The sequence below is a fragment of the Patella vulgata genome, chromosome 3 (assembly GCF_932274485.2).
Source record: "Patella vulgata chromosome 3, xgPatVulg1.2, whole genome shotgun sequence".
NCBI classification, from domain to species: Eukaryota; Metazoa; Mollusca; class Gastropoda; family Patellidae; genus Patella; species Patella vulgata.
Window position 1 is genome coordinate 75,564,793 of NC_065881.2, and position 13,242 is coordinate 75,578,034.

General features: G+C 32.4%; 1 protein-coding gene across 2 annotated transcripts in view; it reads right to left on the reverse strand.

The window, feature by feature from the left end:
* Positions 1 to 203: 203 nt before the first annotated feature.
* Positions 204 to 13,242, reverse strand: part of LOC126816656 (centrosomal protein of 78 kDa) — a 98,131-nt gene continuing 85,092 nt past the window's right edge. For both annotated transcript variants that reach the window (XM_050543372.1, XM_056099259.1), the window contains 5 exons: positions 7,486 to 7,610; positions 6,416 to 6,608; positions 4,069 to 4,146; positions 2,965 to 3,107; positions 204 to 2,167 (listed from right to left, as the gene is read on the reverse strand). In XM_050543372.1, coding sequence (XP_050399329.1) covers positions 1,825 to 2,167; positions 2,965 to 3,107; positions 4,069 to 4,146; positions 6,416 to 6,608; positions 7,486 to 7,610 — 882 coding nt within the window. In that variant the 3' untranslated portion in view covers positions 204 to 1,824. The remainder of the gene's footprint in view (positions 2,168 to 2,964; positions 3,108 to 4,068; positions 4,147 to 6,415; positions 6,609 to 7,485; positions 7,611 to 13,242) is intronic.

Genomic DNA, 13,242 nt, shown 5'->3' on the forward strand with positions numbered 1-13,242 from the left:
ACCCATACAAATATCATTCAATATTCATAGTAGCTTCAGCTATCTATGGGTATAAAACTAAGTGATATGCTTATAACTAACTAATCAAACTTATACATCTGATTAAATCAAACTCAAATTTTAAAAGTCATGGTTATTTAATTACATTTCAAAACTGAGGGAAGTAAGGATCCGTAAATCTTCTTAAAAAAAAAGTATATCAGTAAAAAAACAGGCTTTTAATCAATAAATTTACAAAAATGGATACAGATTACACATAACACATGCAAAATAAAGAAGAAAAACTTTGGCTTGTTAAAAATTATTGTATTTCTGATACTAAATTCCTTGAATCATAAAAAAGCTTGAATTCTTTGAATTTAAATATTGAAGGGAAGGAATTATGCACAACAAATGTTCTCATTTGGAACTATACAAAAGAAAAGAAAGATTTTAAAATCAATTTTATAAAAAAAAATACTGAATACAGTTCAGGATATCAGAAGTTGATGACACATCACATAGGGTTTTATTTTCCCTGTTATTAGTATTCACTTCAGATACTACAGGTGCTTTGCAATTTTAATCCAAAGGTATGGTTTAAATTTTCAACTCCATATAAACCCAATGATAAATCAATGTCAGAGGGCACCTGCTTCTCATGGAATACATCATTGACAATATTTCTAGGACAAATTCACACGAACATGTTAAATAACACAGCACCATATCGTTTGTTTACAACATTCTAATCCTGTTCCAAACCAAATGTTTTAAGGCAAAATCAAATAAATCATATTTTGGATTAATAAGGTTAAATTTTCACAAAAATACAAGAGCCATGACAACAAACTTGAGGAATCTTGCTAGCTAAAGGGCTTGTGTTAAAACAATATACTATTATTGAAAAAGACTATCTAATATAATACACAATATAAACATAACACAAAAATGTATACATAAAAATTATCACAGTTAATTAAAATATTTTAATCAGATTACAACAATACATGACAAATTATAGTCAGATGACAACAGTACATGGCATATTATAGTCAGATTACAACAGTACATGAAATATTATAGTCAGATGACAATGGTACATGACATATTACAGTCAGTCAGATTACTAGAGTACATGACATATTATAGTCAGATGACAACGGTACATGGCATATTATAGTCAGTCAGATTACTAGAGTACTTGACATATTAAAGTCAGATGACAACGGTACATGACATATTATAGTCAGTCAGATTACAACAATACGACATATTATAGTCAGATTAAAACAGTGCATGACATATTATAGTCAGATTATAACAGCACATGAAATATTATAATCAGATGACAACAGTTCATGACATATAATAGTCAGTCAGATTACAACAGTGCATGACATATTATAGTCACATGACATATTATAGTCAGATTACAACAGTATATGAAATATTATAATCAGATTACAACAGTACATGAAATATTATATGTCTTTTAAATGGAGATATATTTGTTTATTTTTGTGAAGACACCTAACATCTTGAGATATAGTATTTCAGTAGAGACAAAATTCTGAAGTCAAATTATTTGTTTATAAAAATGCTTTAAATGTTAAAAAACAAAACAAATAAAACCACCCATTACAATTAAATAGAGAGCAGAAATGCTTTCTATTAAAGAGCAAAAAATCATATTTTATAATGCATACACCTTACAACTTGAATTATTATTCGTAATGATTCTCTGACGTTCCATTATTTAGTTTTAAAGGCGAAATGAATAATACTAACTGTAAATGTAATGTTTTTGTCACACAACACACAAACTGACAAATCATAATATGTCTAGAAATCATCATCACCACTATCTATGGGTTGAGGTGAACTATAGGTCGAATTTCCTCCCATTTCTGGTGAATTTATATACAAAGCTGTTTTAGCCACAGGATGCTTATTAACTGGTGAATTTTGATCTTGTATATCACAGTTTGTATCTCCATCAGCTTTAGAAACATTATGTTTAATAGGTGACATATCCCTCCAATTGGTACTACCGTTAGTTTGATTTAAATGAGAGTTCTGGAGTAAAGTAGAGTTTGGACCGAATACTGACGGCATACAAAATGATGTCTGCATAAATGGAAGCTGGTTGTTGTCAAGTCCTGCCATTGTGATCAAATTTCCAAGACTGAAAAATAAATTAAATAAACATTTAACATATATCTTTTCTGTTTTGTGTCTAAAATGTCAACTTTTTACAGTGTTAAAGCAAGAATAATAGTGTCTAAAAGGTAAAGTTTTAGTGTTAAACCAAGAACAGTAGCTACAGTTAAAGGGAAATCACATTTAACCGGGAAATCAAAACCACGCCAGTTGACTCAATGACAGACCTTATGATACAGCCCGCATATGCTAACCATTCAGCCATCCAACCCCCCCAACAAAGAAGTCAGATTGAATTAAAGAATAAATCTTAATTAGTCTGACAATATGATGGTCTATTTTTGCCCAATGTGATTTTTGATAGCTGATGGATTTTAAAGGTACAATATGTAAGATTTAGATAAAGAGCTGTCCGTTCTTGCTATAATAGTTCAAAAATAGATAATGCAAAATGAATATATTAAAAATTTCATTCAAATTACTTTACTCTGAGCCAAATTATCACTGCCTGTAGTTTTGACAAGATGTGTGCATTGATTGTTTATTATCTTAACCATGGTACTGGTATATTCGAGACTTGCTCCTCCATTTTTAAACTAAATCATTTAACTGCCGAACTGCTCTAATCTAGTCAAAATCTCAAGCATCCGATGGCATCAAGAGTTGATTATGGTCTTGTCATGTTAATAAATGTCTAATTAATAATTTATATAACCATAAAGGTCTAAAGTAATTCAGCAATAGGCAAATTTAATTCTTGAATAATGCCCCTTTAATATCAAATATTTGTGAGAATCATTGTAAAGATTTTAAGTATCTTACTTTGCTTCCGTTAACATATCTAGAAATTGATGAAATTGTTTAAATGAAGCTTCAACATTTGATAGAAATGATTCGTCTCCTAAAGTTTCCAGACGTTTTAATCTAGTAACATCTTCCTGTAGTCTTTTATTCTCTACAGCCAGCTGAAAAATACATACACCATCAACATTATCTAAATATACATCTACAAGTACTTGGACTATTGAAGAGGAGTAAACATGGCATGGAACTAAATCAAAACCTGATTTATGCGATAAACAAAACTCTTGCAAAAATATGAGTCCAAAAATGGTTCAATTTCAGTAGTATTTACACAAAAAATAATAATATGACAAACTTGAATTCCACTGATCTATGCAGCTCCTTATATGTATAGAGGTACATTTTACTTTTTCTATTTTTCTCTCTTTTCTCTTCTTTTTCTCAACATAATTGTTTCAACAAATTCAACAAAGTCGGTCTACATTACTTTAAAGTTGAACTTTGCGCCATTTTTTTTAATCTATGGTAATCTCCAGTATGAAATGTGGATTAAGCCGTGAGAAATTAGATATTTTACGAAAAATGCAAATAACACACAGTTAATTTAATGTTTACTCAACGAGGTCATTGGTATATATCTGTATTTTATTTTTATGCATTCATTTTCATGTATGACTCTTCGGTAGTAGGTTAAATAAGGAAATGAAATGGGGTTTAACGTCCTATTCTGCTCTGGGCTGGGCTAATGAAGACGGGCATACGCCATACTGTATGAGGGAAATTTTGCCCGGACAGCGGCACTATGGCCTACTCTTATATCAAATTCCAACTGTCAAGGAATCTTTTACATGCACGCCAATGTGTACAGGGGACCTCGGTTTTCCGTCCCATCAGAACAACTAGACAGCTGTCCTTGTCAGACCCTTCGTCCTGCATCACTGACAAGGGAGAACCACGCCAAGAAATCTGGATGAACTTTCTCGGCCAATGCAGGGATCGAACACCCGACCTCCAGACTAGCAAGCCAACATCTTACCCACTTAGCCACCGTGATCCCCGGTTAAATAAGGAATGGTAAACAAAATCCCATATATTTGGGCAGATTAGAATATATAAATTAACCTGTAAAAGAGCTTGATCTGATGTAGCTCTAGCTATTTTTTCTTCTCTTAAACTTCTTCTTAATTGTTCTAGTTCAACCTGTAGAAAATATATCACCATTAATTCCGTTCATATCAAGCATCAACTATACAAATTTTCATTATTCCAAAAGCAATTGATCAACTGAAAACATAGTGTGAGACTATACAAGACAGATTATGACAACTTCAATTTCCCTATCGTTAATCTTCCTCAGCATCATGGAGAATAAATATTTTTCTGCTGATTTACTATGTTAGATTGAACTTCCTTATATTACAGACATATTTATCAACTAGTGGTGCCACTGATAGTCATTTCAGGGATTGTCAATCAATCATAATATACAATATCTATGAAAGTTGACCCTCTAAAATGAACTGCAGTCCAAAAATGGTTCAATTCCCTTTAGTATTACTAAGACATGATAAATAGAAAAGTGCATTAGCTAGCAAGGCCACCGATACTGATATAAATTTCAGGAGTTGTCAATCAATCATAAACTACAATATTTTGAAATTAGAAATGGATGTCAGTCTAAAATTGGTTCTTTCAGTATTTACAAAGACATGGATGAATTGAAAACTTCCTTTATAGATGATATGAACAAACCAGCGCAACCTGCAAGTGTTGGGTAAAATCTTCTGATGGGCCTCTTTTTAATCTGATTGAATTCAAGCCAGAAAATGACCTATATTGATTGCTATATAGGTTTTGTTTTATTAATTAAATGTTAAATAATCAATTAAAGTACATTAATTGGATTAAGCTGTGAATAATTAGTAATAATTGTCTAAAAACTGCATGGTTATGATCAGTGAATTTAACACACTTTCAAATGGGGGATAATGTACACTCAACTCACTGCAGGTCATTTCTGAACTAACATATGGTTCAATTTTCATTTCAATAATTCACTTGCAAGTAGGAGTCTTTAGCAGTGGGAGTAAACCAAAGGACTCAGAGAAAACATGCGATGTTGGATAGATGACCCTGATCCTCATCACGTACAAGCTGGTAAATGAAATCATGCCAATTCACTCAATGACAGACCTTATGATCCAACTAGTGATGTGCGGTTTTTCGGTTTAACCGTACGGTATCGGTTTAGTTTTTTCCAAATTCCTAATTTTAATTTACCCGTTTTTCGTTTCGGAAATGTTTGAAAAATTCCTAATTTTTATGTAGCTGTTTACTTAATAATTCAAAAATTTTAATGTAGCCACCACTTTCATTTTTATTTTCGATCAACCAGACCCCCTATGTATAGAGTGTTTAATAAGTGTTTAATGTAGCCACCACTTCCATTTTTATTTTCGATCAACCAGACCCCCTATGTATAGAGTGTTTAATAAGTCTGGATGGCCTAGATTATTTTCTCAATTCGGTTTGGTTCATGATACAAATTTTTATGCAAGCCTAAGCCGGTTGTCAATAACGCACGATGGCTTACAGTAACTTTATTGTTATTGGTATTATGTCGTTATATTAATTTATTATTATGGTGTTGTGTTTGACAAAGTTTGTCAGATCTTTTTTTTACAGTAACTTTATTATTATTGGTAATATGCATTATGCAAGAGCTAAATCTGCCTATTGCAGGTCTTTCTTTAGGCCTGAAATGTTTTCTAAAGTATTAATTAGACATTAATTAACTGATCAAGGCCATAATCAACTCTCGATGGCATCAGATTTCTCCGATATTAAATAGATTAGAATGGTTCAGCGATACTTTGATTTAATCAAATATGGAGGACCGAGACTTAGCTTCGATCAACCAGTACGGTGGTTGAAATTATTGCACACGTCTGTCAAACCTTCAAAGGCTAATATCTTCGCTTGCAATAGAGTAATTTGAATGAAATTTTCAAATTATTCATTTTACATCATCTACTTTCGAACTATTATAACAAGAATGGCTATCTCTTTATCTCAATCTTACATAATGTATCTTTAATTTATTATTATGGTGGTGTGTTCGACAAAGTTTGTCAGATCTTTTTTTACAGTAACTTTGTTTTTCCTAGTCATATAACAGTAAAAAAAAATTGTTGTTTACAATTTACATCAATATGTTTGATATCTTTTCTAGCTACCAAGTATTCCTATAAAATAACCATAATTCAGTACATTCATAATACAGTGTTTAAATGAATAAAAAAACCCCGAAAATCGAAACCGAGGTTTTTTGCCACAGAAAAACCGAAAACCGAAACCGAAAGAAAATTTAAAAACTGCACATCACTAGATCCAACGCCCAATCCCCCTTTATCCTCTGAAAGTAAGCCTGCACAGACTGCCTGATCTCAACCGTAATAACATTACTAACCTTAACCTCTTTGGGATTATTAATATCAATAGATACATCACTGTCATTATTAAATGTTACGTTATGTTTGTAGCTGTAATTATTGTCTCGTATTAAAACTATTTCTGATATACTGTGATTGTGGGTCGTTGTATTGGGTGACAGACATTCACTACTGTCGATAAAACTTGATTTATAATCTGGAGGAAATCCCCTGAAAATAATACATTTATTAATCATTATGTTGAAATGAATAGAATAAATCCTTTTAGACACCACATATATCAGGTGGAAATCCATTTCACTTTTGTCTGGAATTGTGTCAAGGGAAATAACTCTTTTAAAGCTATTTCCGTAATGACACATCTGATCTTATCTATTCAATAATGCACATTAAAATCAGCGAGACAGGAAATGAATAGAGGTATATTTGTGCAATCTAAAATATTGTTATAAAAGATTATTAAAATATTTTTTTATATAAAATTCATCATTAACTATCTGCTGATCTGGATCGGCTTTGAAAATATATAGAGCAGCTTATTCTGGTATTATAATGGGGTTTAACGACTTACTTTCCCGAAAGGAATTAAAAGTCATCTAATGGGAAAAAATCTGAGGTTTGAATAGAATCAATATATATGCATTATCGAAAAATGCTCAGCATTAAATCTTACGTATTACTATTAGTTAATAATATTGTTTTTATATCAAGTTGGGTCCTGCACATCAAGATTCAAAACTTCCATCCAGTAGATTTTATTCTGTTTTATTTTTGAAGTGATAAAGAAAAACGGCAATACTATATACCGGAAAACTACCGGAAAACACAATATTATACTAAATACCGGAAAACACTGGAAAGACACTAAATACCGGAAAACACACTAAATACCAGAAAACACACTAAATACCAGAAAACACCCTCAATATGTAACCCAGAGGACCAGGCTCAGAGTTACCTATTTAGGGTGTTTTCCGGTATTTAGGGTGTTTTCCGGTATTTAGTGTTTTTCCAGTGTTTTCGGTATTCAGTATAACATGGTATTTTCCGGTATATAGTGCAGCCCAAGAAAAAGAGCATAATGTACCTATATCTATCAGCTCGTTCTGCTGTTCTCCATGGTAAACCTGGACTCTTACTAACTTTTCCTTTACTTCTAACTTTATCTACATTTTCAGCTGATATGGTGATCTTTTTGACAGAACTTTGAGCCTATAAATTATAAAATTAATTGAATAAAAATATATTTTAAACATACATTATGCAAGAGCTAAATCTGCCTATTGCAAGTCTTTATTTGGGCTTCAGATGTTAGAGAAATTATTAATTAGACCTTTATTAACATGACAAGCTCAAAATCAACTCTGTAGACCCGCAGATAGCTTGGATACAATTTGGATTTAAACAGTCGTCCATTTAAAATTAAATAAATAAATTGCGGACCAAGCTCACGTTTACTGTTAGTCGCTGATGTCACTACTGGAAACTAGTGATGAAAGGCCAGCCAAGCGAAGCCACCAACCATAGCCATTTAGCATGTTACTTGATAATCGAGAATATGTGGGTGAAGTTATCGTCTGTCAATCAAACAATCGCAAATTCTCATATAAAACGGTGTAGACACAATTGATGCCTATTTCTAGTCCAAACTCCCAACAGTGACAATTCAGTTCAGAACAAAGTAATTTGACCGAAATTTTCAACATTTTCTTTTTTTATCATCTATTTTTGAATTATTATAGCAAGAATGGCTAACTCTTTTTAAAACTCTTAGCTGATGTATCTTTAAATAAACAATACTTTTTTTTTAACCCTTTTAGCACTTGGAACATGTAACATTGTAAATATATAGACTAACTCGGTTTCTTTGAGAAAAGTTATATATTTCATTGTAATATATCCCTGAACAGCCTGAAACTGCTGTTCCTTCAGAATGCCTTGAAACAGCTCTCTGAATTGTATGGCACATGGGGGTTGGGTGATCTAGTGGTTTAAAGTGTGCGTGTGAAATCATAAGGTCTGCCATTCAGTCATGTGGCGTGATTTCAATTCCCAGCTTGTATGCGACAAGGAGTCGGGGCACCTCTCAGTCAAGTAGGTTTTACCCGGGTCCTCTGGTTTCCTCTTCCTGCTAAAGACCACTACATGCAAGCGAATTATTATAAAATTGAACCATAATGTTAATCCTCATCTCTTTCTCTCTCTACATATGACACACAACATACATATTGAACAAACACATCAGTTTGACTCCATCTCGATCCTGGACCGAAATCAAAATTTCACCTCAGTTGTCCTTTAATTGGGAATGTCCCTCTCAAGTTTCATCCAAACGGCCTAGAAATGAGACTTCAAATCAACTGTCCACGAGAAAAGAGGAGAAAATGCAAATGTCAGTAAGACCCTGTTGGGTGCCCTGCACCATGAGGCGAGAATATTATTCAATGTTCTTAGTCTATTAAGGACACCAAGAGCTATATCCACCTGTACTATAAGTATCTGTTATACTGCTACCAGTAGATGTACCTTAATCAGTAGGAAAATACTGTGCTGATCATTAGGAACCCAATCAGGCATGCTGTTTCAATATTTTGCTGGTCGCATCATTTTTAATTGTGGTTAATAGAGGCCAGAATTAGGTCACCAGAAGCTTTCGTCAGCTTCAGGAAATAGGGTCAATATGCTTCCGCTCCCTTTTAATAGACTTCAACTACAAATTTCTTTCTATGTTATGTAGCATAGCATATTTTATGCAAAGATTATAGCAATTCAAGATCTATATACATCCATACTATATCAGACAGATATACAAATTGTCATCGCTGTAAAAATCAACTTAAAATAAAACTATTTTTTAAAAAAAAACAGCGGGTGCCAGGCAGGATACACCAACATTTTCGAGAGATGGATAGAGAACAAGCTAAAACGAAAGTGATTTTTCCTACAATCAAGGGCCATAATTCAGGAAATTGCAATTCGATATGTGCGAATATCGAAAGGATCCAAGATCTTTCGGTTATAAACTTACATTTCAAGTTTCAACAAAATTGGATAAAAATTGCGACCTCTATAGGGTCCACAACCTTGATATACCATATTTTTACGCTATTTGAGAACGAAGGGCGACCATTTTGTCTGTCAGTTTTGGCCCGATTTTCACGAAATTCGAACTCAGCCGTCCTTAGGATATAACGATGATATAATAATACGATTTTTTAAATCAGATAAAAATTATGACCTCTATAGGGTCCACAAGCTAAAAACGCGATTTTTCGTACAATCAGGGGCCATAATACAGGAAGTTACAGTCCGATATGCGCGAATATTGAAAGGAACCAAGATCTTTGGGTTATAAACTTATATTTCAAGTTTCAACAAAATCGGATAAAAATTGTGACCTCTACAGTGTTCACAAGTGATTTTTCGTACAATCAGGGGCCATAATCCATGAAGTTACAGTCCAATACATGCCAATATCGACAGGAACCGAGATCTTAGGGTGATAAACCTATATTTCAAGTTTCATTGAAATCGGATAAAAATTGTGATCTGTAGACTGTTCACAAACAATTGTGGACCAATGGACAGGGGCGACGACAATATACGTCCACATAAAAATGTGGGCGTATAAAAACTATGTTATTGTGTGAAATTAAAACACACAATGACAAATAAATGAAATTATTATTAACATTATCTTTGCTTACAATTACTATAACCCAGCCATGACATGTTGACAAGATAAACAACAAATAACCAATAATACAGAGTTCATAACTAATCGTTCTGTATCTTTAAATTTCTCCAGGCAAATTAAAAGTGAGGAATAATTTTGTATGATTGAATATGAAACAAGATAATAATTGTATTGTGTTTATTCATTATTAACTACAGATAAATACCTGGTGTGTTAAATAATTCATTGAAAATTATTAGTCCATGTAATTGTCTCTGTTGTATAAAGTTTATTTCTGGTGACGTTTCGTCTGCAGTGCTGGATTAACTATATTAACCCTTTAACTGTCAGATTGTTTTGGGTTTCGACTAGGAAAAACATAGTTCAGAATATATCCTGTAACTTTTTAATTTAAGAATAAATCATACAAATGTATACATTTTTAAAAAGATCTTGAATTCCTCTATAAGATATTTAACATTTTGTGCCATTTTTACTTATACGTCATGACTTTCACAATGGCCTCCTGATTAATATTCCATATGGAACATCTAACAGTTAAAGGGTTAAGCAAAATAAGCATGTGCTTAGGGCATCATGGTAATGGGGCACCACAGAATGTCGGCTTTTTTTGATGCCATATTTAAAATATTTAACCTAAAAATTAATTAAGAACTATCAATTTGTTTTTCATTGTTTTTGTCTTTTCTCACTGTTACCTGTTTTCTGTTTTGTAGCAATTAATAATGAAGTGTATAAAATCACAGAAAAACTCATGTGCTTGGAGATTTATTGTTTTTTATATTTTGAATTGTATGGGAGAACCAAAATCTTTTAAGTGCTTAGGGCCTTTGTGCAGAGTTCTTAATCCATTTTGAAACAATGAGGTCCCGGTTGCAAATAGGTTAATCATAAGCTCCCATTCTCTTTAATATAAGGAGACTTCAACAAAAATAATTCTTGGTAAATTGATATAGAGAATGTCGTACTCATAGGCTATTCTAATGTATGTGAATACCACAAAAAAATAATTCACGTATTGGCTTGAATAAATTACTGTCTTCGTTTGTTTGATGAAATGTTCGTGTTTCATCAGTCAATGGTCTAAAATATGTGCATTCAGAAAATGCTGTAGCCAAAATAAGCTGATACGGCACCATGTGGCATTTCTTCATAACACAATTTGTTGTTTTTGTCTATCACGTAACTAGTCATGTAACTTGCAGCAAAGGTTTTTATTCATTCATCGATGATAGGCAAATGGCACAATGATCACGTGACAACCTTAATTGATATTGCTTTAAAATAAAATTCCAAACGACTATGACAGAGCCTTCAATATTTTTAAAATAAGGTCTCTGTCAGCATGTGCATAAAATAAAAACTCTATTTAAAACTGATTTATTGACCTAATTCCAACCAATGTGTCATGTGCCATTGGAATTCGGCATTGGAGATTCTGTCGGGAAAATAGTTGGTATTCTATCAGGGGATTATATTCAATGAAGATTTAAAGTTACCTAATAACTGGTCTGTGAATCCATTAACGTATTATCCAGTTATTTTAATATCTACCGGTACCTGGAATTCATACAGAGTGTGGAAGGTGCATGATTTGCAAAACATGCCGAGATCGTCTTCTTTCGTCATATGGCGTCATTGTTACGAATAATCAACAAGCTTATTTTGGTTTTTTTACTGAATTATCAAAATTATGATTAAAGATACATTATGGGAAAATTTCAGTCAAATTGATCCACTCTGAATTTAGCGATTGAATTTTGGGCCTAACCTTGATCATCATTACTAAAGTTGGTATGGTACGATAAAAAAAATAGTCTTGATTATCCATTTTTGATTTAATCATCAATGAGCATTTTTAGCAGCAGATCAGGTTCTAATCCTGTAAATATCACAGGCTAGTGATGACATTGATTATGGTCTGGATAAGTTAATTAATGTCTAATTAATATTTAGATAACATTTCAAGCCTAAAGAAAGACCTGCAATTGGCAGATTTAGCTCTTGCATAATGTATGTTTAAATGTGCTAATTAACAAGTAATAAGTAACCCATTGTTATTTAGCCAAATAGATTTATTTATGATACCATAGTTTCCGTTTCATTATTTTTTCAATCAGCTAGATTAAACATCAGGCGGCTAATGCAGCCAAAAAAACAGCCGATTAAGAATAGTGCCTCTGTGAGCCTTTATCAATCTTTAAGTAACTTGTATTCCATATAACTGGGTCATGTGTTATTCTCATTCAATGACTAAATGCTGCTTAACAATTTATTTTGTCTCTGTTGTGTATAAATGATAAAATAATACCTTCATTATTATTCCCATGGTGTAAAAAAAGAAATTAATTTCAATAATAAAAACCGTGGCGGCTCATCGAATAAACATTATAATTTTAGATGATAAATCTGTTTATTACGCAATGGGTAATTTTTTATTATCCACCTGACATGATGCTGTTTATATTATGGTAAATATCATCTTTGAATGAGGCAAGAGATACCTATTGGGAATAATTATTATAAATCATAATCAATGATAAATTGTAATTTTTCAATATTTGACTTATCACATAATACATAATTGGCATCTGTGGAAGTTAAAACAGATGAGTTATGCCAGAACTGTTGTAAACAATTACAGGACCATACATGTTCATGTAAATCACTGGAAATCGATAGGCTTTATTGTTCCACCACTTAAACACTGTGAATAAATTTAAAGTCAAGCGGATGATAAATCTAGTCTCAAGATTTTTCAAAGCGATCATGGTCAGTAACTCCAGCAGTAATTATTTGATGTTTCATGACAGTAAACACTGTGTATAAATTTAAAGTCAATCAGACAATAACTTGGTCTCTAGTGTGTGTACAAGATTTTTCAAAGTCATCAAGCGCAATAACTTCTTCATCTCATGACCTTATAAACACTTGTGTATAAATTCAAAGTTAATCGGATGATAACTTTAGTCTCTAGATCATAAAGAGGTCTAGGGTCACAACTCCGGCAGTAATTATCAGAAATCTTTGAAAATCAAGAAGATTCTTCTTCTTATGACCTTAACCAATGTGTATAAATTTGAAGGCAATTGGATAATAACGTTAGTTTCTAGAGCATCCACAAAATTTTCCAGGTGATTAAGGGCC